This window comes from Rhipicephalus microplus, chromosome 8, assembly GCF_043290135.1.
Source record: "Rhipicephalus microplus isolate Deutch F79 chromosome 8, USDA_Rmic, whole genome shotgun sequence".
NCBI classification, from domain to species: Eukaryota; Metazoa; Arthropoda; class Arachnida; order Ixodida; family Ixodidae; genus Rhipicephalus; species Rhipicephalus microplus.
Genome location: NC_134707.1, coordinates 1,043,987 through 1,071,341, shown reverse-complemented (window position 1 = coordinate 1,071,341; position 27,355 = coordinate 1,043,987). Strand labels below are relative to the sequence as shown.

Sequence of the window (27,355 nt, the reverse complement as noted above, 5' to 3'; positions counted from 1 at the left end):
CCAGCATTTGTGACACGACTGCGACAGGATGCTCAAACCGACGAGATTAAACCAACGCGGCCACTTTGCAGGAGCCTGTATCTCCTGCTAGCGGCATCTTGTCCAAGTCAACAGCGTTGGCCCCATCGTGGACGACGCCTGCACCGACCATCACGTCACAGCCAGTGTCGTCCTCCGGAATCTCCTTCAACAAACTTCCATGTGAAATATCAGCTTGGCCGAGCCCGGCCACCCCGGAATAGTCAATGCCGCCCACCGGAGACATTGTCGGTAGCCCACGAGGCTCGCAGTCGGGGCCGAGTGTAATGATATTAAATAGTGGGGCTCAGGCAAGGGGCAGGCAGGGTTAAGGAAGCCGAGGAAGACGAAGCAGAATAAGAACAGCCGGCCTACAGCAAAGGCCGGCCTCGTTACAATGGCGCAGTCGACGAAGAAAACGGCTTACGTCTCGGTTTCGTCATCCAGAACGCCCGCCGACGTGCAGCCGCGGTAAGCGTCGCTTGAGGACGGCGTCAAGCCCTCCTCGGCAGCTGTTTACTGACACCACCGTTCGGGGACGGCGTCAAGGCCTCCTCGGCGGCTCCAGCACCCGTTACCGGTACCAGTTCACGATAAGGAACGCCGTCACGCTTCTTCGCTGATGGAACCCGCAAGGCGTCCGTCGCGGCCAGCATCGATCCCAGCACCGACGGATGGCGTCCAGGCCTCCGTTGTGGTTCCGGGAAACTTGTCCTGGGACGCGACACGTCGCGGCAACCATGCGCACGGGCCTCTCTCACCTAGGGATGGCATACATGCCTCCTCCATACCTGGCAACCTGTCGGCGCTTCAAGCACCCACCGTGTACGGCGTCGAGGCCTACCCGGCGGCGCAAGACCGCTTCATCTACGCCACAGTACCAGATCACAACTCATCACACGGGTTCCGCTTGCCTGGGAACGTCGTTGACGCTTCCAGCGCCCTGGAACCCATGTCCACGATTCCTACCACAGCTGGATTTCCAAGGGACGCCGTCCACGCGTCCTTGGTCAGCAATTGTACCACCTCGAGTACCGCAGTCACTGTATCCTCCGCAGAGGCGGGCCTTGGCTCTTCGTGCGGATCACACGACAGCGCAGCGGAGCTGCAGCATACCATCGCGCAACTCCGCGTCACGACCAACGCCCTCATAGCGTCGAGCTCCCAGCTATGTCCTGCCATCTTGCCAACATTGTGCGCACTCAATGCCATGTTGGCTGCGGCCGCCTCACAAAACTTCGAGGTAAGCTCGCCCGAGAACCGTCGCAATCTCGGGCGTTCTCTCACGGAGGTATCAGAGCAAGTGAACTGCTTGGCGTGGGCACATCTCGGAGTTTTGCCCGCAGTCCCGCCATCGCCGATTTCCTTCGAGCTACCGGAGTTTCGCGGCTTCCAGGACGATGCCAAGGAATGGGTGGCAACCGTCAACGCTGTCGGAGATCACGCAGCGTGGACGGACCAAAAGAAGTGGGGCATGGCCATAGACCGCCTTCGGAATGCTGCCGCGGCTTGGCATCGATACGAAGGCGTGCGGCAGACGTCCTGGGTGGACTGGAGTGACAAGCTCATAGCTGCTTTTGGACGGAGTCACCATCACCTCTCCACGACCACCCAGTCTTACGCGACCGCTACCGAGAATAGATCCCAGAAGGAGACCACCCTCGCGGCTTCAGCTGTATTTTGCAGCTTCCCGACAGCCAATTTAACCACCTACCCTGGGACGAACAACCCTACAGTGTTGACCCTCACTTCGAAGCGACATCTCCTGATATCACGTCAGTCTGTGGCCGAGTGTGCGGACGTCTGCCACACGCTAAGCGCCGCCTCCTTCAAAGTCACTGTCAGCAAAGACCTACCAGAGAAGGTAATACTTCCGGTTAGTGACAGGTCATCTGACAATGAAGGCTCTACTGCACGTGAAACTATAGGAATAAGCAGCTTGAGCATGAGTCCGACAAAGGCAGTGCTGCAAGAGCACGCGTTGCCTCTCAAGCTGCAACCTGAACTCGGCTCTCAGATGACTACAAAGACACCCCGACGCCCCTTGCCACACCGCAAGCAACGCAGGCGTCGACGCTCAGTGCAGCAGGTGACGGTGCAGCGTGGACTATTTCCAGCATTTGTGACACGACTGCGACAGGATGCTCAAACCGACGAGATTAAACCAACGCGGCCACTTTGCAGGAGCCTGTATCTCCTGCTAGCGGCATCTTGTCCAAGTCAACAGCGTTGGCCCCATCGTGGACGACGCCTGCACCGACCATCACGTCACAGCCAGTGTCGTCCTCCGGAATCTCCTTCAACAAACTTCCATGTGAAATATCAGCTTGGCCGAGCCCGGCCACCCCGGAATAGTCAATGCCGCCCACCGGAGACATTGTCGGTAGCCCACGAGGCTCGCAGTCGGGGCCGAGTGTAATGATATTAAATAGTGGGGCTCAGGCAAGGGGCAGGCAGGGTTAAGGAAGCCGAGGAAGACGAAGCAGAATAAGAACAGCCGGCCTACAGCAAAGGCGTTGTCTCTTATTTCTCCTCGTTACAATATATATATATATATATATATATATAAGAGATAGAGAGCTTGAGGCACAAATGAAAAGAGGAAGTTCGGGCGCGCATTTCGTCGTCCAACAAGTGTGTGTTCACAATTGAGCTGTCGTGCTTACGCGTCATTCAGTGCTTTCGAACTAAAATACTGGCAAGCAGTGAGCTGCAGCCCCCCGACCGATACACTGGTCTGTCTCTCGTTGCAGGGCACTCGTCGACAGCAGTTCGCAAGAACAGTGATGCGTCTGAGATGCGATATGAGAAGAGGGTGCAAGTTCAAGTCGGCGTTGCCGTGCGCTGTGTTGTGCGTTGTCGTCTGTGCAGTGCTATACTCGTTCCATGTCTTCAGTCACAGTAATATGACGTATCCTGGTCACTACTCGCCAATGCGAACTTATCGCGTCCTTATGTGGCACAGCTTTAGGCGCGACTTTTTTCATCGCATGTTCGGACACGATGCCGTCAAGGGGTGCCCGTTTGCATGCAACTTCAGCCAAGACCGAGCTGAGCTGGACAGCAGCGACGTGGTCGTCTTGCAAAGCTTCTTCAAGTCTTTCTGGAACAGCCTGCCTCGCCGCCGCCGAATGGCCCAGGCTTGGCTGTTGTACGCCATGGAGCCTCCACACAGGCTTCCCTCGAACCCTTCGCGGTTGGACGAGCTGGCCATCAATTGGACTCTCTCGTACCGTTTCGACGCCGACGTCGTACACAGGCACAGCTTCAAGACGGTGCGCAGGAGAACGAGCGGCGTCGGTCACTCATTATTGGCGCCGCAACCGAAGGTGAGACCCGTCGCGTGGATCGTGTCCAACTGCAAGAGCTTCAGCCGCCGCGAAAGCTACGTGCAGGAACTGCAGAAGTTCGTGCCCGTGGACATATTCGGTGGCTGCGGACAGCGGCGCTGCCGCGAACATCGCTTCGGCTGCTACCGGGAAATCGCAGCAAACTACTCCTTCTACCTGGCTTTCGAGAACTCCATCTGCAAAGATTACAGCACCGAGAAGCTGTTCCTACCGCTGCTCAACTCCATGGTGCCCGTCGTGATGGGCGGCGCCAATTACTCGGCGGTGGCGCCTCCGGGGTCGTACATAAACTTTGCCTCTTTCAGGACAGCTCGAGAATTGGCAGCGTATCTGCTGGAGCTGCAGGGACGCCCCGAGCAGTACAGGCGCTACTTCGAGTGGAAGAAGCAGTACGCCATTGAAAGGCCCCCCTTCGGTTGCACCGTGTGCGAGCAGATTCACCGGCTCTTCACACAAGGAACCGCGAGAAAAAGAACCAGTTTGTACAAGTACCTCTGGCAAGAGGCAGCTTGTACCACGTGGCAGGGATTGCTCAACAGAACCTGGTCTTGACGTACTGCTGCAGTGGTTCGAATACGGCAGTGGGGCTGCATTTAGATGTGGTAGGAATGCACGCCTACATCTTCAGCTGATCGTTAAAGATATCCGGGTGGTCGACTTAGACCCCCAGATAAGAAAGAGCAAATCGGTTCGGTCACTATTCGCCATATTTATGAAATTTAGGCGCCGGTTTCGGGCCTGTAGTTCCAAACCTCCTGCGCATATAAGTTCATTACGCTGAAAGTTACAAATTTTAGCGGTAGGAACACGTATTTTCTAACAAGCAACGAGTGCAACCTAGTGGGAAATGCATTGCACTTCATTGGTGCTATGCGCACCAAAATACCCGTAATTCAGCCATTAATTGCTCTATGCACGTTAAAAATCGCAATTCGTAAATACTGACTTTTGTTATTGCACTTTATTTTGAGAAAATTTTGGCTTCAGCAGCACCATTGCACTTCAAAACTGCGTTGAAAGAAATGCGTTTCATAATAAGCGTCGTAATTTGGAAACAGGGTATAAAAATAAGCCCGACTCTATTTAATTGAATATCGCTTTTGTTAAACTTTGTGGAATTTGGGGGTTCGCATAATTTGCACAGTGGCATTTTCCTGCCCTTGACCGTCGTTCACTTGCCGCTAAGACGGACTCTAGCGCCCCCAAGCTTTCGGAGGGTAGGTTGTGCTCTGCTCGAAAAACATCACGACATATTCACAAAGTGAATGATGCCTGGGCGAAGCAGCAAAACCGGTGTTACCGTCAATCACCCGTGACGTTGACTAATCACGCATATAAATGAGTGACAAAGCGGTGTGCAGTTATGTAATAAATGGTATGTTGTATTGTTAATTTCCTACTGCCTTCCTTGAGATGATTATTACTGGTTTGTGGTATTGCATCCAGCCCGAAGTTCGCAGACACAATGTCCTTGCATGTTCCCGTTTCCAGTCATACGAAATGCATCGTAGAGCATATCGAGACAACGAGTCGCACGCGACTTGTTGTTTGTCATCTTGATCATCGTCGTCGTGGCGTATAGTGGGTATACCTTGCATGAACGGCGAACGCCGCCAACGGACAAGCTTCGCCCCTAGTTGCGAAACTTGGAAAGGACATCGGCAAAGAACAGTAGCCCCTCCATCGTCTTCTGTGTCGTCGACAATACGCGGGTGAAACGTCGCAGAGACGCATAATGATGACAATGTGCCGAATCGCTGCCAACTCAAATATGCAAACCTTTGTATCCCAGAGTTCGCGTATCTGGACAAAGCCTACTAGTGCTTTGGGATCAAGCTAGCTGGTCAACACATTTTTTAATCAGTTTGAAATGTTGGAATAACTTGAGCATTTCATAACATCTCCGCTGACAAACGGCGGTATTTGCGCACAGAACAATGGTGATGTTCTTCTCTAGTCAACCGTTGAGGTGTATACACCTGCCACTTCTTTATCAGTTCATGTGAAAATTCCAAGAGTTTCTTAATTATTTGGCTTTACTAGAGTGAGGAAAGGGTTTATCTTTTTTTCGTGTAACTTTAGTTGCAATGTGATAGCCCGAAGTTTCGTACGTTGCCGCATCCCCTTTTGTGGCTTACTGAATTCTTGTGAAAATTGCTAGGAACCTAAAACTGATTTTAAAACGCGAAAACAACACAAGATGTGCCCCGTGTCATCTCTTGTGGTCGTGTTTTTGGGTTTTTTTTCGCGGCTTAAAATCAATTATGAACGTAAATCAATTATGTCAACAAATAGTCCATGGTAAGAGGAGTCACTTTGCCGCCGTGCCGCTTCTCACCTATATATATATATATATATATATATATATATATATATATAAATATAAATATATATATATATATATAAATATATATATATATATATATATATATATATATATATATATATATATAAATATATATATATATATATATATATATATATATATATATATATATATATATATATATATATATATATATATATATATATATATATATATATATATATATATATATTGTGGTAAAGCCTTTGAACAGTGGGTCATCCTCTTCAGCGCCTTCTAGTGGGTCGCCCTTTTTCTTAAGAAGAAGAGCAGCTCGTGCAGAGAGTCGATCCCCGCATTGACTGTCGCTGTCGTGAATCATCGCTGAGTGTCCGTCAATAAACCGCTTAACAATTTGGTGGAGTGTGCTGAGAGTGCTGTGCCCTTCAAACACCTTCGGTCAGCATTCGATGCCCTTGGAGCTTCGATCCCGTACCGTGCCTCCAACCATGTACCAAGACGCCGCCCAGCAAACCCTTCCTCCTACGTCGCCGCCATGTCCCGGTGTCCCCCGCATCCGCGACCCTCCTGTCTTCACCGGCGCGGATGGCACCGACGTCGAGGACTGGCTTGCCATGTACGAACGTGTGAGCGTCCCCAATCATTGGGATGAGGCAGCTAAACTAGGTAACCTGTTCTTCTACCTTGCGGGTGTGGCCGGAATGTGGTACAATAACCACGCATCTGATTTCCCAACTTGGTCCGCTTTTAAAACCGCTGTCGTCGACGTGTTCGGCCGCCCTGCTGTTCGTAAGCTGCAAGCTGAACAGCGTTTACGTGAACGAGCCCAGCAGACCGGTGAGTCCTTCACAAGTTATATCGAGGACATCCTTGACTTGTGCAAGAAAGTCGACCCGAACATGTCAGAGGCTGACAAAATCACGCATGTTCTAAAAGGCATCGCCGACGATGCCTTCACCATGCTCCTGGCAAAGAACCCCCGCACTGTAGCAGAAGTCATCATGTTATGCCAAAGTTACGACGAGCTGCGGCGGCAGCGCTTGATGACCCGTCGTCCGCCACCACGTGATGCTGATCTCTCGGCCTTGTCAGCAGTTCCAGACCACGCAACCTTGCTCGCCGAAATCAAGTCGTTCGTGCGTGAGGAAGTTGCCCGCCAGGTCTCTCTACTGGCTTTTGCTTCCCCACAACAAGCTCAACAGCCATCAAGTACACTTCTACCTCCGCTCCGCCGAGCCATTCAGCAGGAAATCGCGGAGGTCGTCCCTGAATACCACCAGCCACCTCCTGCATCTGTGCCACTCAGCTACGCCCAAGTTGTTGCCAGGCCGCCCCACCGATTTCTGTCACTGTTCCGCTAAATTACACCGAAACCGTCGCGAGGCCCCAGGCCTTTGGAGAACCTGTCTCGCCTACATACGCCGGCGTCAACCACGTGCCCCGAGTGCCGCCTACCATGCACTCATATCAGCAGCCGGCTCGCCTATCGCGTTCTGCGACATGGATGCGACCAGCAAACCAATGGCGCACTGCTGATAATCGCCCCATCTGTTTTGCTTGCGGTTGCGTCGGTCATGTGGCACGATATTGCAATCGTGTGCAGCAACCGCAGGTCGCCTTCAACTTTCCCAGCCAGTCAAGACGCTCTTATGACCAACCGCCGCCTATGTCACCGTCGTCCCGCCCCGTTCCGTCTACCCGCCGTTCACCATCTCCACGACGTCGCTCACTGTCACCGATGCGGCCACGTCCACTCGAGGGCGACCAGGAAAACTAGTCGTCGCAGTCCACGAGGCAAGGGCTGCGACGCTGTCGAACTGCGGAAGCCCTCAGGAAAGCCCGTCGAACGTGATAGACGTGCTTGTGGATGGCGTTCGTGCATCTGCCCTTGTAGATACTGGAGCCGCCGTATCCGTGATGGACGAAAAACTTTGCCGATTACTGCGCAAAGTGACCACGCCGCTTTGCGGGCTCTCCCTCCGTACAGCCAGCGCCCAAAGAATTCACCCTACAGCGATGTGCACAGCCCGCCTTATGATTCAGGACGTGATGTATGCGGTCGAATTCATCATAATTTCTTCATGCTCTCACGACGTCATCCTAGGATGGGATTTTCTCTCCCGCCACGACGCCGTCATTCATTGCGCACCAGCAGAAATAGAACTCGCGCCATTCTCTTCTTTGACGCCGGCCGACAGTCCATCCGCTGCAAGCAAGTTACTCGTCAGAGACGACACTCAAGTGCCTGCAAACTCGTCCGTTGCGGTGTCGCTCTACTGCGCAAGCCTTTCTGACACCGCTGCACTCCTCTCGCCATCTCATCGTGTTTTCATAAGAAAAAGCTTGCTGGTTCCTTTCGCGACCGTCCAACTCACTCACGGCAGCACCACTATTTTTGTTGTGAACCCATCTCCGTACAGCGTTACGTTGGTGCGAGGAGAATGTCTCGGCAGCGTGGAACCCATCGAAGACGCGCAAGTTATGGATCAACCCGATGACATGCACTACCAAAGTTCCTGTACGCTTGGTGCTGTTTCGACATCTGCTTCATCATCCGATGATATATTCGGTCCCTGCATACCCGACGACCTTACGCAGGGCCAGCGTTCCCAGCTTTTGGGCCTGTTGGAAGAATTCCGCTCTTCTTTCGATGTCGCTCAACCTTCTCTCGGCCGCACATCCACCGTTACGCATCGCATCGACACAGGTGCACAGCCACCGCTGCGGCAACGTCCATATCGCGTATCTCCCACAGAACGCCGTGTAATCAACGAGCAAGTCGACGACATGCTTCGCCGCGATGTTATTCGCCCCTCTAGCAGCCCCTGGGCATCTCCTGTCGTTCTCGTCACGAAGAAGGACGGTTCTGTGCGGTTCTGTGTGGACTACCGACGCCTCAACAAGATCACTCGTAAGGACGTGTATCCACTACCGCGGGTAGATGACGCGATCGACAGCCTGCAAGGAGCAGAATTCTTTTCATCCCTTGATTTGCGCTCAGGGTACTGGCAAGTATTTATGGCTGAGGACGCTCGACCAAAGACCGCTTTTGTCACCCCCGACGGCTTGTACGAGTTTAACGTTATGCCGTTTGGGCTGTGCAATGCGCCCGCCACCTTTGAGCGCATGATGGATACAGTTCTGCGTGACCTGAAATGGCACACGTGCCTGTGCTACCTCGATGACGTCGTCGTTTTCGCTCCTGACTTCTCGACGCACCTTCAACGCCTTCGGCATGTTTTAACGCGTCTGAGAAACGCCACTCTGCAACTGAACCTAAAGAAGTGCCAATTTGCAGCTCGGCAGCTGACAATACTCGGCTACGTCGTGTCCAAGGACGGAATTCTCCCTGATCCAACCAAGCTTCGGGCCGTGACCGAGTTCCCCAAGCCGACATCCGTGAAGGAACTGCGCAGTTTCGTAGGACTGTGTTCCTACTTTCGCCGCTTCATTCGAAACTTCGCGACTATAATATCGCCGCTGACGAAGCTTCTCGGAAGTAACGGGCCTCTCCATTCGTGGTCATCACAGTGCGACGACGCTTTCAGAACACTTCGTCGTTTGTTGACGTCGCCTCCCATACTCCGCCACTACGACCCTACGGCCCCTACAGAGGTACACACGGATGCCAGTGGTGTCGGCCTCGGCGCTGTCCTTGCCCAGCGCAAACCAGGGTTCCCGGAATATGTCGTGGCGTACGCGAGCCGTACGCTTACTAAAGCCGAGACTAATTACACAGTCACCGAGAAAGAATGTTTGGCAATCGTCTGGGCCCTTGCAAAGTTCCGACCATATTTGTATGGTCGCCCATTTGATGTCGTCACCGACCACCACGCACTATGTTGGTTGTCGTCATTGAAAGATCCCTCAGGCCGTCTCGCCCGGTGGGCACTTCGCCTGCAAGACTATGACATCCGCGTGCTGTACCGCAATGGAAGGCAACATGCTGACGCCGACGCCCTGTCGCGCTCTCCCTTGCCTGACGACAATGCCAACAACTCAGTGTCTCACCTTGCCATTTCTTCGATTAGCATTCATGCTATTGCTACTGAACAGCGCAAGGATCAATGGATTGCCTCACTGATAGACTTGCTGACTGATCCATCCACTCCATCCACTCGCGCGTTGCGTCGTCAAGCCCACCATTTCGCCGTTCGCGACGACCTCCTCCATCGACGCAATTACAACGGTGACGGCCGCCAGTGGCTACTAGTCATACCTCGCAGTCTGCGCTCTGACATATGCGAATTATTTCATTCTGATCCGCAGTGTGCGCACTCCGGGGTATCGAAGACTTACCACCGCATTCGCCAACGGTACTTTTGGCGCGGCATGTACCGCTACGTGCAGAAATTCGTTCGCTCCTGCATAGAATGTCAGCGCCGCAAAACTTCAACGCACCTGTCGCCGGTAGGTCTGCAACCTCTACCTTGCCCTGCCAGGCCGTTTGGGCGCGTTGGCATCGATTTGTATGGGCCACTTCCACTAACGTCGGCTGGTAACCGCTGGGCCATTGTTGCTGTGGACCACCTCACGCGATACGCCGAAACGGCCGCTCTTCCCGCGGCTACAGCGAGCGATGTGGCTTCCTTTCTGCTCCAACGATTCATCCTGCGACACGGCCCACCCCAGGAACTGCTCAGTGACCGAGGCCGTGTCTTCCTGTCTGAAGTCGTTTAAGCCATTCTCAAAGAGTGCAACGTTGTTCACCGCAAAACTGCTGCTTACCACCCGCAGACGAATGGCCTCACAGAACGCTTCAACCGTACGCTGGGCGACATGCTCTCCAAATACGTCACCGCCGATCACACAAATTGGGATTCCATTCTACCCTTCGTCACCTACGCATATAATACCGCCCCTCAGAGCACTACTGGCTTTTCACCTTTCTTTTTATTATATGGAAGGCACCCGTCACACACCATCGACACGATACTTCCGTACAGGCCAGATCCGTCTGAGTGGGCACCTATTTCTGCTACAGCCAAGCTTGCTGAAGAATGTCGAGAGCTTGCAAAGACCTTTACTGCGCATGATCAAGAGCGGCAAAAAAGCATTCGCGCTGACGCCAGTACTACTGCACCCACATTCCTCCCTGGAGCGCTCGTCTGGCTCTCGATCCCTACTACTGCAACTGGCCTATCTTCAAAACTATTGCCTAAATACGAAGGCCCCTACCGTGTCGTCAAATGCACTTCCCCAGTCAACTACTTGATTGAACCCATCGAACAATCTTCGGACATGCGTCGTCGAGGACGCGACATTGTTAACGTGGAGCGCCTCAAGGCCTACCATGACCCGCTCATTGTAACCAGCTGTTAGGTCGCCAGGCGGCTCCCTTTTCGTACCCGGGGTAGTTGTGGTAAAGCCTTTGAACAGTGGGTCATCCTCTTCAGCGCCTTCTAGTGGGTCGCCCTTTTTCTTAAGAAGAGCAGCTCGTGCAGAGAGTCGATCCCCGCATTGACTGTCGCTGTCGTGAATCATCGCTGAGTGTCCGTCAATAAACCGCTTAACAATATATATATATATATATATATATATATATATATATATATATATATATATATATATATATATATATATATATATATATATATGTGTGTGTGTGTGTGTGTGTGTGTGTGTGTGTGTGTGTGTGTGTTTGTGTGTGTGTGTGTGTGTGTGTGTGTGTGTGTGTGTGTGTGTGTGTGTGTGTGTGTGTGTGTGTGTGTGTGTGTGTGTGTGTGTGTGTGTGTGTGTGTGTGTGTGTGTGTGTGTGTGTGTGTGTGTGTGTGTGACGCAGAAGACGTGATGGCTGTACGATAAACCATTTGTTTGTCTTTGTCTTCCTCTTTCTCTACCATTCCAGCACACCGTTCTCGTGTGGTTCGTCACACGCTTCCCCCCTCCCCCGTGAGAGACGTAGATGCAGGGGCGGATGATATCGTTTAAGTCTCCCGACATGAACGATGTCAGTCTGGCGATTGAGTGGAGCCACGCTGCGGTCGATCTCGTAGTTAACTGCCGAAATCTTGCGTATGGTCGTATAGGGTCCTTCCATGATTGCACTGAGTTTGCCGCGGTTCGGGTGCCAGGGTGTTTCATATAGAACAAAGTCTCCCACTTGAAGCTCTAATGGAAAGAACTTCTTGTCATATATGATCTTGTTTTTCTCGTGATATGCTACTGAATTGCGGACTGCGTTTGTACGAGCTTCCTGCAGATTTTCGGTAACGCCTGGAAGAACATAGGGATACGATGGTGCGCCATACATAAGAAAGCAGGGTGGGTAACCTGTCACTTCGTGAGGTGTTCTATTGTACTCGTCGACAACGTCCGAGAGGAGACGCGGCCACGGTTTTCGGGGTTCGTCGTTGATCTCGCATCGGAGGCGAGTAACGATCGTCTGATTAGTGCGCTCGTTTAAGCCATTACACTGCGGGCGTTGTGAGCTTGTTAAAAACTGATGAATATTGTTGTGCTTGAGGAACTGCTTAAATTTGCCGGAATGAATCCTGTGCCGCGGTCGGAAAGGAACTTCCGCGGCTTTCCAGCAGCGAAGATACTCTTCAGGCAAGAGATGTACGCGTCGCAAGTCTCATTCTTGTGTGCGAAAGCCCAGACATAACGGGTGGCATGATCAACGGCTAAGTGAATGAATCTTTTGGACGAGCCGTAGTTGCCAAAACCTCCGATAGTGTCCATGGCCAGAAGATCAAACGGATGTTCCGCTGGTGGCAAAGACTCCAAGGAACCAAATTGTTTGGTCTTCGGTTTCTTTCAGCGCTGGCAAGTATCGCAGTGGCGTATGTACTCGCTCACGTCGGTGATGATGTCGGGCCAATAGTACTGTGGAGAGGGAAGCCGCAACGTCTTCTTTACCCCGACATGACCCAAAGCGTCATGAGCTTTTTGGAGAAGAGAAGACAGGAGGGCAAAAGGCACATAGACTTCGTATTCCTCTGCGTGTCACTATACTCAGTCCGTTCTCAATGGTATGCTTTCCGGGTGGTTTGTCGTTGTGATGCTCTCGCAGTTGCTCAGCAGATAGGAGTTGAACTACCGGGCTTCGAGATGGTGCATCAGCTTCAATGTTGTCAATGCCCTTTTGGTGTTTGACGTTCACGTCGTACATGGAGAGTTTCAAAAACCACCGGAAAAGTCGGCCTCGGGGATTCTTGATGCTTTTAAGCCATTGCAACGCTGCGAGATCTGTGATCACAGTGAAAGGTTTCCCGTGTAGATAGCAGTGCCATTTATCTATGGCGTCGATAATTGCCAAATATTCGAGTTCTGTGATGGCGTAATTAATTTTGTGTTTTAGTAACTTCCGTGAATGGTATGCAATTGGGTGTTCTCTACCTTCATCATCAGCCTGCTTCAAGACGGCGCCGATACCTCTGTTGGATGCATCGCAGTATAGCACACAAGGCTTAGTGGCATCGTAGATGTTAAGGATTGGCTCTTCTGTCATGCATTTCTTGAGCTGAGTGAAAGCCAGTTAACACTCCGCATCCCAGTTCCAGGTGGCGTCTTTGCTGAGCAGGCGCGTCAGTGGATGAGCGATTTGACTGAAGTGGTCGATGTATCGCCGGTAAACATTGACAGTGCCGAGAAAACGCTGCAACTCTTTAGGGCGTGATGGTGTCGGAAACCGTAGGATTGCGTCCACGTTGCTTTGCTTTGGAGTGACGGTGCCCTGCGAAACCTTGTGTCCCAGGTACTCAATGAAGGTTCGAGCGAATTGACATTTCCTTAATTTCAGTTTGACGCCTTCGCTTTTGAAAGCTTTCAAAACGCCCTCCAGATGCCTCAGGTGGTCTGGAAGCGTGTCAGAGTAGACAACAATGTCATCGAAGTAACTCGTGACGTTCTGCAAACGGTGTTTTGTCAATATGAATTTGACAGCCCGTTCGAAGGTGGCCGGAGCAGTCCGAAGGCCAAAAGGCATACGAGCCACTCGTAGTGACCGGTACGTGGTACAACCGCCGTTTTCGGAATGTCATCAGGGTGAATCTTCACGTGCCAGTAACCTGACGTTATGTCTAATGTCGAGAAGTACGTAGATTTCCCCAGAGAATCGAGAACGTCATCGATGCGAGGGATGGGCTGATAATCAGGCACCGTCAATTCGTTCAGCTTGCGGTAGTCGATGCAGAAGTGCGTGCGTCCCCTTCCCCTTTTTTCTCTGCCAGAAGCGCTGCCGCAGCATATGGGGAGGTAGATAGTCGTATGACGCCTTGCTTGAGCAGCTCGTTGATCTGTCTGTCCATTTCAAAGCTGTCAGTTTCTGAGCATCGATAAGGAGCTCTACGAATGGGAACATTGTTGGTGAGATGAATTCGATGCATTTAGCCGTTGATGCACCCAATGTCTGTCTGTGACTTGGAAAAAATGTCATCGTACTTGTGGATAAGCTGCTTCAATGCCAACTGTTGAGTTTTATTTAGATGTAATACATCGCAAACTTCAACACCTTGCAAAGACGCGCCCATGTTAGCCGTGGTGTGGTTTTGTGTACAAAAATGGAGGATGTCTTTCCATTGGCGTAGACTCATGGTGTCAAGGTTCAGCGACAAGTTAAAGAGGCAAGCACCATTCAAGCCAAGAAGTAAGTTGCTCTTCATGCCTTGTAGAACATGAGCCTGAATTTCTCTTGTCACTTTTCCTATTAACGCGACCCAAAGATTAACGCGACCCAAAGTTTTGGTAGATGATGTGACTTGTTGAACTGAGATGCATGAATTCCTTATTATTTGCAGGTGAAGTGCCTTCAGCACTGCTTCGCTGATACAGGTAATCGTAGCTCTGGTATCAAGTGTAGCGCTGACAGGGTACCCGTTAATGAGGGCATCAAACTGAATTACATGAACTCTGGGTCGCCCTCCTTGTTTCCCTGGTTGGTGAAGAGGGCGGAAATGCTTGCGCGTCGTGGGCATTCATTACGCCACTGCATCTGTCGGGGTAAGCCATCCATCGCGCAGTGTTTGCACTCACGCACGGGTGTTCGTACCGGGGAATTACGTGAACGTTCACTAGTTCTGTCACTTGTTACGTTAATCTGTGTATTCCGAGCTGGTGGAAAGCGATGGAACTTCACTCTCTGCATGGTTGACTCTACACGAAGTGCAGCTGTAAGCCATGCCTCTGGTGTAGACGAGCTGAGCCTAACAAGCGCCATCTCCATATGCGCAGGAAGGCTGTCGATGAGGCCTGATATAAGGTGCGTGTCCTTTAAGTCGGCGAGGCGTCCGACAGACATTTTTTCATTATAGTATTCCTTCAAGCTCTGGCCTGTTCGCAACCGGCAATGAATGAATTGGCGAAAACGATCCGCGACGCCACTCGTACAGTGTTCCTTCATGCGTTCACATAAGCTCTCCCAAGACGCGTCTGTGTCGAAAGCCTCGATGAGAAACCATCGGAAAGCCTCACCTTCAAGGTAATCAGAGAAGTAGCACAGCTTGTCTCGCTCCGTCCATGCCGCGGTCGCAGTCCTCACCTCAAAGAGCCGGAGCCACTTGTCAAAGGGGACGTCCGTTGATGCTCCCGAGTACTTCAGGATGTTGATGACTTTCTTGGATGAGGCCATGATGAAGGGCATGCTAGATACTGTCGACTAGTGTGACTCAGGAGACGTGATGGCTGTACGATGAACCATTTATTTGTCTTCCTCCTTCTCTAACATTCCCGCACACCGTTCTCGTGTGGTTTGTCATATATATATATATATATATATATATATATATATATATATATATATATATATATATATGGCTCCTTTTTTCGTGTTTCACACAATATTAACGAGATCAAACAGACAATAATGCCAAGGAAAGTATGGGGGAAGTTATTAGACCGAATTGTAATGTAAATGTGAAGAAAGAAACGTGGGTGAAAAGATAACTTGCCGTGAGCAGGAACCGAACCTGCGACCTTCGAATAACCCGTTCGATGCTCTAGCAACTGATCGACCTTAGCGGCTATCCCCCAGCCAATTTAAAGTGTTTATATGTGAATTAAAACTAGCGTTACGCCTTTTAGAAGTTGTGTTTACAATTAACTTAATAATTCGAGACGTCAACAAGTTGATGAAGACACATATGCCGTAATTTTCGTGTTACCTTGCGGATGCGGATGTTACGATTTGAAGAGATACTGTGTTGAAGGAGAGTCATCTTAAGCAAAGTAATCTTGAACGATGCTGCTGGTGAAACGGCGTTTATTGGCGTAAGTAGTACTTGCACAGCAGGTCTACTGATGCGGAAAGCGGGCGGCAGCAACCGACGCAGGAAACACAACGCTCGGGGGAACAGCTCGCGCTTGACTCCTCTCGCTAAAGGCGTGACCCACTGCGGCACATAATCTTCTTCCTCTCTACAATACCCCGGCGACATACATGGCGGAATTGACATACATGGCGAGCATGTCTCCTAGCGTTCGGTTGAAGCGCTCACTTAGACCGTTGGTCTGCGGGTGGTAGGCTGTAGAGGTGCGGTGCACCGTGCGGCATGCCTGAAGGAGTTGTTGTACAACTTCGGATAAAAAGACACGCCCTCGATCACTTAGTAGTTCACGTGGTGCCCCGTGACGCAGTACGAAGCGTCGCAAAACGAAATTGGCTACGTCACGTGCACCAGCCGTAGGTAGTGGAGCTGTTTCAGCATACCTCGTCAGATGGTCGACGGCGACAATGATCCATCGATTTCCAGCGGCAGTGTAAGGAAGGGGACCATATAGATCGATACCAACGCGGTCTAAAGGGCGCGCCGGACACGGTAGAGGCTGTAATAATCCGGGTGAATGGTCCACTGTCTTTCTTCGTTGGCATAATGAACAAGATCGAACGTATTTTCGTACAAAAGTGTACATACCACGGCAGTAGTAACGCTGGCGGATCCGCTGATATGTTTTAACACACCAGCGTGAGCATGTTGTGGGTCGGCATGAAAATACGCACAGACATCAGATCGCATGTGGCGTGGTATAACCAAGAGCCATTTACGACCATCCGCGTGGTAGTTTATGCGATATAGTTGCGCGTCCCGTATTGCGAAATGTGTGGCTTGGCAGCGAAGAGCGCGTGGGTACGCACGCAGACGTTGAAGAGTCGGAAAGAATGTTAAGGAGAGATGTTATCCATGGGTCTTTCCGCTGTTCAGACGACATGCTTGAGACGAAAATGGGAGCGATGGAGAAGCTGGTGTCTGAATGCAGGTCTGCGGTGGATTTCACTGGTGATCGTGAGAGGGCGTCCGCATCAGAGTGTTTTCGTCCTGAGCGGTAGACGACACGAATGTCGAATTCTTGTAGGCGAAAAGCCCAACGTCCAAGGCGACCTGAAGGATCTTTTAGCGACGCCAACCAACAAAGTGCGTGATGATCGGTCACAACGTCGAAACTCTGTCCGTACAAATAAGGACGAAACTTGCTTAACGCCCAAACGATTGCGAGGCATTCTTTTTCAGTTACGGAGTAGTTCATCTCCGCTTTCGTGAGTGCGCGGCTTGCGTATGGGACGACATACTCTAGAATACCGGGCTTTCGTTGCGCGAGCACTGCTCCCAGACCAACGCCACTGGCATGTGTGCACTTCAGTGGGGGCACTTGGGTCGTAATGGCGTAGAATCGGTGGGGACGCAAGCAGGCGGCGCAGTGTAAGGAAAGCTTCGTCGCATGCCGGCGTCCAGTTAGAAATATTAGCTGGACCGTTCAGTAGTTGTGTAAGTGGGGCTATTATTGTTGCAAAGTTGTGGACGAAACGACAAAAATACGAGCACAAGCCGATGAAGCTCCTAAGTTCTTTGAGTGAAGTCGGCTTCGGGAAGTCGGCTACGACTCGAAGTTTGTCTGGGTCGGGGCAAATTCCATTCTTTGACACAACGTGACCAGGTATAGTGAGTTGGCGAGCCCCAAAGCGGCACTTCTTTAGGTTAAGCTGGAGGTTTGCCTTGGTAAGACACTGAAGAATGGTGCGCAGACGGTCGACGTGGGTAGGGAAATCAGGAGAAAATACGATAACATCATCGAGGTAACATAAGCATATCTGCCATTTAAGGCCGCGTAAAACACTGTCCATCATCCGCTCAAACGTTGCAGGTGCATTGCACAGACCGAATTGCATAACCATGAATTCGTATAGGCCATCCGGCGTAACGAACGCTGTTTTGGGACGGTCACACTCTGCCATCGGAACCTGCCAGTAACCTGAACGTAAGTCCAGCGAAGAAAAGAATTCGGCACCTTGTAGGCAATCGATAGCGTCGTCGATGTGGGGAAGAGAGTATACAACTTTCCGTGTAATTTTATTCAGTCGCCGGTAGTCGACACAAAATCTAATCGAACCGTCTTGTTTCTTCACTAGCACAACAGGTGAAGACCAGGGGCTAGAAGATGCTTTGATGACACCGTGCTGAAGCATATCATCCACCTGCTCTGCAATTACACTTCGTTCCTTGGGTGATACGCGGTAGGGGCGTTGCCGCAAAGGAGGGTGCGCTCCAGTGTAGATAGTGTGAGCGACGATGTTAGTTTGACTCAGTGCCTTTTGAGGAAGGTCAAATGAATCTCGGAATTCATGCAGAAGGGTTATTAGCTGGTCCCGTTGATCCGGGGGAAGCTTGCTGTCGATGGAACGATTGAAGGTATCCTAGGAGTAGTCATCCCGCGTAAAAAGAGGAGTAACGGCGTCAAGTTGAAGTTGCTGGCCAGGGTCGTGAGACTCAATAGGCACAATAACGTTGTCATCAACAGGATGAACATAGCGCCCAGTGTTTCGTGAGCTCTTAAGGTGAGAGGGCATGAGCTAGGATTGCAAACGACAATTCCGGAAGTATCTTGGTGAGGTGGCAGAACGGCGTATGGCAGAGACGTACCGTGGCGGCGACTGAAAACGTCAGATGGGGAGAACACCACGGTAGAGCCGGACAATTCAGTGCGATTTACGGGGACAACGATGGCACCAACAGGAGGAACATCAACGTCGGAAGCAACAAGAAGCTTGCGAAGGTGAGTGCGCTCATTGTCGGTAGATGGCGCATCTGAAAACACAGAAAATTCCACCTGCGCGCGAGCGCAGTCAATTACGGCGTGGTGGCGTGACGAAAAATCCCATCCAAGTATCACGTCGTGGGAACAAGTGGTCAACACGAGAAACTCTATGTGGTACCGGACGTCCTGAATGATTACTCTCGCCGTACATGCTCCGACTGGTCGAATTGGTTACGCACTCGCGGTATTCAGCAAAACGTCGGAAGGCGGTGTCGTTACTTTTCGTATCGAACGGCAGAGTTTGTGACTCATCACAGATACGGCGGCACCCGTATCAACAAGCGCAAGAGTTCGTAGACCTTCAACAAACACTTCCAGAGCGTTTGTGGGGGACGGGCGAGGACTTGTACAATGCGACGATTTCGCAGCTCGTGCCTCCGGAGCTGCGGCAGTCAGTTTTCCGTCTCTACAGGGTTCGGTCGGCGACGCAGAGGGGACGGAGAACGGTAGCGGCGTAGTGAGGATGAGCGACGAGGACCGAATGGTCGGTAGTCGGCAGCAGGGCGGTGGTCTAGTTCGGTTGGTGACGGGTCGCGTTCCACTGATTGTCGGTCGCATTGACGTGGCAGTTCTCGTTGCGCGTTGTACGGGGCCGGTAAAGAGTAGTCAGGGTACCTCGGAGGTGCAGCCGGGCCCGTTGCGAAGCGCCGGCGACAGAAGCGCGCCACGTGACCTGGATATCCGCATGAGTAACAGATGGGGAGATTGTCAACTGTGCGCCAAGGGTTTCCGTTATAGCGCTGTTGTGTTGCTGGAAATGGCGTCGTTGATACTCGTACAGGCTGGGGAGTCGGCCCAAGCGGAAGTCGTGGCGGGGTAGCAGCAACAGCAGCGTAAGTCAATGACGCCGTGACGGGCGCTGTTAGAGACGGACGGCAGTGTCTCAGAGACCTGCGCCTGTATTACCTGCCTCATAGCGGGCGCGAGACGCTCAGAAGAGGGTTCCGTTGCCGGTAGATACGACAGGCACAAAAGTTATCGGGCCACCTCCTCGCGCACATATTGTTTGATTTCCGACATGATTGTGCTGTGGTCTCCACCCAGGCTCAATGTCGCGAGAGTTTCATCGGTAGCCGCTGGCCGCCGTCTCATGACCCGTTGTTTGCGCAACTCCTCGAAGCTCTGGCAAAGAGTGGCGAGTTCGGACACGGTACGTGGGCCCTTGGCCAGCAGCATCTGGAAGGCGTCGTCGTCTATCCCCTTCAAGATGTGTTTGATCTTGTCTGCTTCGATCATGGAAGGGTCAAGGCGCTTTCACAGGTCGAGCACATCCTCGATGTAGTTTGTGAAGCCTTCCCCCTGAAGCTTTGCGCGTCCCCGTAGGCGCTGTTCGGCGCGAAGCTTGCGTGCCTCGGGGCGACCGAACACATCGGTAATGCGTAGCTTAAAGGCAGCCCAAGTGGCGAATTCTGAGTGGTGGTTGTTAAACCAGAGACTCGCCACCTTTTTCAGGTAGAAGGGTACATATTGCAGCTTCGATGTGTCGTCGCACTTGTTGCTTGCGCCTACCTTTTCAAATGTCGACAGCCAATCTTCTACGTCTTGCTCATCAGTACCGTCGAAAAAAGGTGGATCGCGCACACGTAGCGCAGTGGGCACGATAACCATCGGAGGCTGGGTCGTACCTTGCTGGGTGTTTTCTTCAGCCATGTCTGGGATGGCAGGTAGTTTCCTGCTGCGGAGTTCCAGGTTCAGTTACCCCGGCACCTCTACCACTCTGAAACGGCATTTATTGGCGTAAGTAGTACTTGCACAGCAGGTCTACTGATGCGGAAAACGGGCGGCAGCAACCGACGCAGGAAACACAACGCTCGGGGGAACAGCTCGCGCTTAGCTCCTCTTGCTAAAGGCGTGACCCACTGCGGCACATAACCTTCTTCCTCTCTACACTGGTAATAATTTAACTGTTCACATTCAACCTAACAATGAACGCATTGATAATGATGCTAAGCAATAACAATGATGATGACGAACACGTGTAAGCAGAGCTGTGGGAAAAAGAATGCGCCTTGAATGGTAATGATGATGATGCTGTAATAATGAGATCTCACAGACAATCATGCCAAGGAAAGTATAGTGGTTGGTATTAGAAGTAATTGTAATGTGAATGTGGAGAAATAAAAGTAGATTAAAAGATAACTTGCCGTGGGCAGGGACCGAACCTTCGACCTTCGAATAAGGCAACCAACTGAGCCTGTTTGGTCGCGTCACGCGGTGAGGAGAGGATGTCAGTTGACAAGTGGCGATGAGTGAGGCCCGCATTTCCATCGTCGGAAGCGTCAACGCCACGCAACGGCGTTCCATCTCTGAAAAAAAAAAAATTCTCGTGGCTACGTGTTCGTGCATAACCGCAACACCATAACTTAATTTCGACGTCTGGATGGTTTAGGAGCCCCTTAATGCGCTAACGTTTATATGCTGGCGTATGTCAGCTCGACTAGTGTGTTGAAACGCTCGTTGCAAGTCCAGTTCCGTATGCTAAGCATGTTGTAGTCGCGCAAAGTTCGTGAAGGAAATCAAGGAAAGACTTGTCCTTTTCGAACTTTGCTCTGCCACAGTGTTTAACAAACAACAGCTCGCCCAACATCTTCGCCTGCCGCGTTAAAAAAGGGGAAAAAATAGGAGCTTGGGTTTCTAACAAACAAGCCGTGCGCTTACTTTTTCCTTCTGGTTTCCATGCGTCGCCATACTGGATTTGAATCCACGAAATTTCTGGAGCTCTCCTACGGCAGCTCTCATTATCATATGGGATTTTCGGACGTTTAAGAGACTGTCTACTGTTGGAGAAAAAAATTCTGAATGTGGTGCAAATGAGACGTTCGTTCATCACATCGGTGGCAGCGAGCATGCTCTTGTCCCATAAGCGTTATGGGGATACGAAGTGCTTCGAGGTCTGTGGAAAAGCGTAGTGGCTTACATTTGGAAACTTAGTCGTGTCAGCGGTGCAATCAAGAATGGATGTGAATCGAGGGACTAGGTGACGCCTCGCGTTTGGCGCTCACGGGAAGATGATGAATGAGGATGTAAAGGGGGATGTGGGATGGACAGGCTTTGCAGTAAGTGAAGCTCAGAGCGAAATGAGATTTGCAGAGAGGCTTAGAAAAATGAAGGAGAATATATGGGCAGGGACAGGTATAGGTAAGAGCGTGGACGCCCAGCGGAGAAAAATAACTTGGAAGCTCACCTGTAAATACACGGCTGTCCATGTGGGCGGTATGGCAACAAGGAGCATTAGGAGAAAACGTATTATGACAGCGATCGAAAAGAAGCCGGCTCTCAGCGAATACCGAAAGGGCAAGAACGAAATAAGGCGGGAGAGTTTTTTTTTTTTTTTTTTTTTGATAGTTCAAGGAGAAGTGCTTTACTGTTCGAAGCGAGATCGGGTTGCCTAAGAACGCGTAGTCATAAAGCGAAATTCAATAAAGAAGAGGAACAGTGTACATTCTGTGAGGAAGCTAAGAAAACGATGTGACATGTTCTGATTGAATGCGGGGATATCGGCCCAGGTATAGGTGTGCACACAAGCCTACATGAAGATTTGGATTTCGAAACAAACATGGAAACCTGGACACATCTGCAATAGAAGCAAGTAAAAGACGATTGGAGTAGTGGTGGCAGAAAAGTAGAGATAAAGGGCAGACATTACTAGAGGGAAAATAAGGTCATGCTGCCTTTGGAGGCAAAGAAATGGATCGTAAATTTGCACTTTTCTTTGTTATAGCAGAGTCCTTCAATGCTTTTGTATTGAAGGACTCTGGTTATAGTAAGATCGATTTATTCGAAGTAGATAAGGCATTAGGCCAACATAAAAATAATTTTCTTTTTATGTTGGCCCGTTATTAAGGGGACGCTCCCATTCATTACTCGCCTGCTTACAAACGGCAATAAAAAAACGCTCGTCCGCCGCCGTTCACTAAGAACAAAGTGTGTGCGTGCCTTGAACAACCGCTAAGGTTTATTAATTAACAAAAATTTTATAAAGCCTGCAAAAACTGCACGCGGTATCGCCTCCACCGACCAATGTTATGGGAATTCATCCCGCCGATGGAAGGAGACCGAATGCGGATCGAAAAATACTGTTTTAAAAATTTTTACACACTTTCCAGAGTACCGATGCAAGGTTAGGCACTTCACGTAGTACACTTTTTATTTCGACATGAAACAAAAGCAGTCAAGAATGATAGATAGACCTCTTAAACCCCAATCATGATTATGGATTTGAAATCCGCATCAAAGCTCAACCATAACAATTTGAAACGTTTTTTTTTTCGCAGCAGGAAAAAAAATTTCTGCGTAAGTCCTTATATGCCCGCCGCGGTGGTCTAGTGCCTAAGGTACTCGGCTGATCACCCGCAGGTCGCGGGATCGAATCCCGGCAGCGGCGCCTGCATTTCCGATGGAGGCAGAAATGTTGTAGGCCCGTGTGCTCAGATTTGAGTGCACGTTATAAAGAACCCCAGGTGGTCGAAATTTCCGGAGTCCTTCACTACGATGTCTCACATAATCATATGGTGGTTTTGGGACGTTAAACCCCACATATCAATCAAGTCCCTTATATCATATAGCGGCACTACTGTCTACACTAAGGATGTCTGTCAGAGGCGGCGCCACTGATTCTTATATGGTGCAATGGAATGTCTGGAGGCGATGCATGACGTTACTGGCCGCGTAATAATCCCCGCTTTGCAGCGAGAATAAATGAAAGGCACGGTGGCGTCGGCGTACCACTTCCATACGAAGCGCCGGCGTGACGCGACTGCGAATGGCGAAACGAAGACCTTGTTCAGGTTCTTTTATCCGAGTGCAGCGGCTGCAAACACCCATGTATACGTTTCTCTGCGTGTCCGCTGGAAGAACGTATTTGCGAAAAGCAAAAATAGACGCCTTTGAGGTCGGCCCTTTCGAATTTGAGGGCTTAAGAATAGTCGCTCCTTGAATTTAAATTTAGATATATATACGTATTGGAGTCGCTTAGATTTGTCCTGCCATTGTGCGGTTCTACTGCGCCGTAGGTTTGTTCATCGACATTCTTCGTCCCGCCAGTAGTGCTTCTCTACCGTGAAGGCCTTACACAGGAATAATTTTCTACCTGCGAAAGGAAACAAAAAAAAATGTTCCCGCATATGCACGAATTGAATGACGATTAAGGAGCTTTCTTTGGAGGTTAAATCTTGTAAACCGTGAATCATATGTGTATCAGCTCAATGATCATCACATAAAGACATGACCTGAGAGTCGAGCCAACTGCCTCAAGGCAGCGCGCTTGCAACGCGTTAGTGCAAAACCAGATAATCTTGAATGGAACTTCGATATGGCGATGTCTGTACAAATTGGCGCTGGTGGGACGCTTGTAAAAAATGCTCCGGAGAACGTAACGCAACACCGTGTGTCTCTTCGGCCTCCCGGACCGCAAGGTCCGCTCGTCGTTGAACCCCCTTCGGTCTCGCAAGCTCTCGCCACAGGGTCGTGGCGGCGAGCCCGCGCTGCTGCTGCATAACGAGTCCCGCTGCCTCGGCTTGCTGGGTGTTCATGACGAGTAGCCTACAACTGAGCGCCACCTTAGCGGTAGCACGCCGTTAAGTGGGCGCTCTTTAAATCACTGGAGAGTAGGGTTCCTCGATGCGCTCATCCCCCTTTTCCACCCGCGGCGTGCATCGAGCAACCTATACTGGAGAGAGCACGGCTGCGCCTTGAGCGGGAGCAATGATAACTAGAGGCTACGGCGATGGACAAGCCCCAAGCATAAGGAGCAAGCTCCTAAAAACGCTTCCCAACTTTACAGTTGAGCTTTGACGTGGATTCAAATCCAGTATAGCGATGCTCCGAAACCAAAAAGAAATAAGTAGGGTGGATGTTGGTTTGCATCAAACCAACATCCGGTTTGACGCCTGCAAAGTGTGAGCCCATCTTACGTCCTAATCGTCAAGCGTCGTTGCCGAGTAACGATTTTTTACCACTGATTCTGCCAAGAGCAAATAGAGGTGGCAGACTATGCGTATGCACCTGAGCAATACTGAAACTCTCATTTCCCAACTATATGCTCCAGTGAGTCTCTGTTGACATGAACTCGCGTGGAAAATAATTTATGCTAAACATTGTCACGTGGTTGTAACGGTGAACAGAGCAATCAGAGCTGGTGAATATGAAACACATGATTTGAGCGAACTTGTGCCCGAAAAAAATTGACTCAACGTTCAACAATATCGGCGCAGATCGATAGTGGTCGAATAATCTGATGAGCGATAATGTGCATCGCAATATGCGGCGTGGAAGATTCCAAGGTAATCGTTGGCGGCCGCGTTAGTTCCAGAATATCCGTGTTGTGCGCTAAAGTTTATCAGAGCTATCCAAAATAATCAGTAAAGTTCCAGCATGGTGCGTGCAAGACAGCGTTGGCACGTGCAACGGGTCCCGTCACATGACAATAGAATGGGGCGGTATTGAAGCAATCACTTGTCACCCTTATTACTTTGCTTGTGACGTTGCAGCATACGCGTCAGCCTATTTATCAACCATTCTCTTGTCTCTTTGCCTTCCTTCGCTCTTTCATTTTTATACTACCATTTCTGTGCCTGGTTAACCGCCCTATTTTTTTTCTTTTCTTCCTTCCTGTAACTACCGGATTTACCATGAACGCATGATGCAGCAACTTATCTTCGTGTCGTATTTCTCTCTGATGAGCACCTTCCCTTCGAATTGAGCGCCGCCGTGGGTGTTGATTGATATGTGGGGTTTAACGTCCCAAAACCACCATATGATTATGAGAGACGCCGTAGTGGAGGGCTCCGGAAATTTAGACCACCTGGGGTTCTTTAACGTGCACCCAAATCTGAGTACACGGGCCTACAACATTTCCGCCTCCATCGGAAATGCAGCCGCCGCAGCCGGGATTCGAACCCGCGACGTGCGGGTCAGCAGCCGAGTACCTTAGCCACTAGACCACCGCGGCGGGGCCCGCCGTGGGTGTTGTTCACCAACCGCATGGCGGCTCACTCGTTTTGTTCGGGCAGCTATCCAACCCAGGAGATGCATCGTTTTCGCGCATTGTTACAAGTGGCGAGACGCCATGGCAAAAACCGAACAACTATCAATGCAGTGGCGTTAATCCACTTCACAAAAAAAAATTATACCATCTCCCACCAAAGCAAAACATGTGTAGATGCGAAGCAGCGGGGAGATGGTGAACGGCATCCACAGAAGCTTGTCTACGTCGCCTTGCGCAGCTGCAACAAAATTTAGAACCTGACCAACGCTGCTGGTAACCATCGCTTGATGCTGGAGAAACTGGAGAGGTGAAAAGAAGCGGAGGCAGCGCTCACGTCGCCTGCGCTATAAGAGGAGGAGAGTTGGCGCATGCGCAGTGGAGGAGCGGACGAGTGACAGAAGGACGGACACTGCAATAGCTGCTTCGCATCTAAAAATCAAACAATTTTCTCACCTGAGTCGCAAAATGGTGCCTATCGCTTTCTGGGACAAAAGGGTGTTCCTTTGGTTGATTTCATAGAATGTGCACCCACATTTATAAGTAATTTTATACTGCAAAACGTTCACTGAACCGCTGACTGAACTTAGACGTGTAATCAGAAATCGACGGTGTGGCAAACTGTCGTCTGGAATTGTTCACCTCTGTGGCAACCCACGTCCTCATGGCAGCTGGAACAGAGGAGAAGATTCAATATGTTGGTTAGCACCATTATGATCACTCGTCCTACTTTTCCGACCTTGTACCAAGTGACTATTTCCTCCTCTCCCACTAGAAGCTTTGGCGTACAGTGATTTGAAGACAACGAGACCTCCATTGCCAACAGGTCCCCGCGGCGAACTTCTATATGCAAACTGGTGCAACGGTAGAAAGACAGCTGAGAACTGTGATTACGTAGAAAAGTGAAGTACGCTTGTACTTATGGGTGGTCTGATATTGCGGGCACACGCTCTTGGAGTGATCGGACACAGCAGACACGGTCGGAAGGGACCAAGCCAAACAACTTACACATTTATTTAACTGCCTTTAGAAATGGCGATATTGTCAGCCAAATTATTATCCATCAATTGTGATCAACACGCTAGAACATTCTTACACAATATTACCGTACACTCAACAACCTGACAAACAAAGCGGTATCGCCAACGCCTGACTCACCACAAGGGTCCACGGCCCGCGGTGCCTTGCACTGGGGTCCCACCATAGAGTAATATAAAATGTCAAGAGAGAAACTTGCATGGGTTCCTGCGGCTGATTTTAGGGTGTCTGGATACGCGTGCCCCCGCATCGAGGCACTCTGGACGGACGGACGGACGGACGGACGGACGGACGGACGGATGGATGGATGGATGGATGGATGGATGGATGGATGGATGGATGGATGGATGGATGGATGGATGGATGGATGGACGGATGGATGTATGGATGGATGGATGGATGGATGGATGAATGGACGGACGGACGGACGGACGGACCGTTTAGATCAAGTGGCGGCTAACGCCACCTAGCCGTGATACTTAGTGAACCAACAACTAGATTTATCTCTTTTTCTTCCTTTAAATATTGAAGTTGAGGACTGGTACTTTGCATTAAAGGGTTTAATTTTCACTCATGACTTGACTGATTTAGCCACCAATCACATAATCTCCT

The 27,355-nt window shown here is 50.6% G+C and overlaps 2 protein-coding genes and 1 long non-coding RNA gene across 4 annotated transcripts in view; 2 read left to right on the top strand and 1 right to left on the bottom strand.

Moving 5' to 3' along the window:
- The window catches only part of LOC119163933 (glycoprotein 3-alpha-L-fucosyltransferase A), a 31,823-nt gene extending 27,063 nt beyond the window's left edge, over positions 1-4,760 (top strand). The window contains exon 2 of the mRNA XM_037416009.2: positions 2,772-4,760. Coding sequence (XP_037271906.2) covers positions 2,805-3,920 — 1,116 coding nt within the window. The 5' untranslated portion in view covers positions 2,772-2,804 and the 3' untranslated portion in view covers positions 3,921-4,760. The remainder of the gene's footprint in view (positions 1-2,771) is intronic.
- LOC119163932 (isobutyryl-CoA dehydrogenase, mitochondrial) overlaps positions 1-27,355 on the top strand; it is a 238,386-nt gene that overhangs the window by 164,698 nt on the left and 46,333 nt on the right. The gene's annotated exons all lie outside the window — the stretch shown is intronic.
- Positions 17,962-27,355, bottom strand: part of LOC142769408 (uncharacterized) — a 77,194-nt gene continuing 67,800 nt past the window's right edge. Inside the window, exon 2 of the long non-coding RNA XR_012885828.1 lies at positions 17,962-21,029. This is a non-coding gene — a long non-coding RNA (uncharacterized LOC142769408). The remainder of the gene's footprint in view (positions 21,030-27,355) is intronic.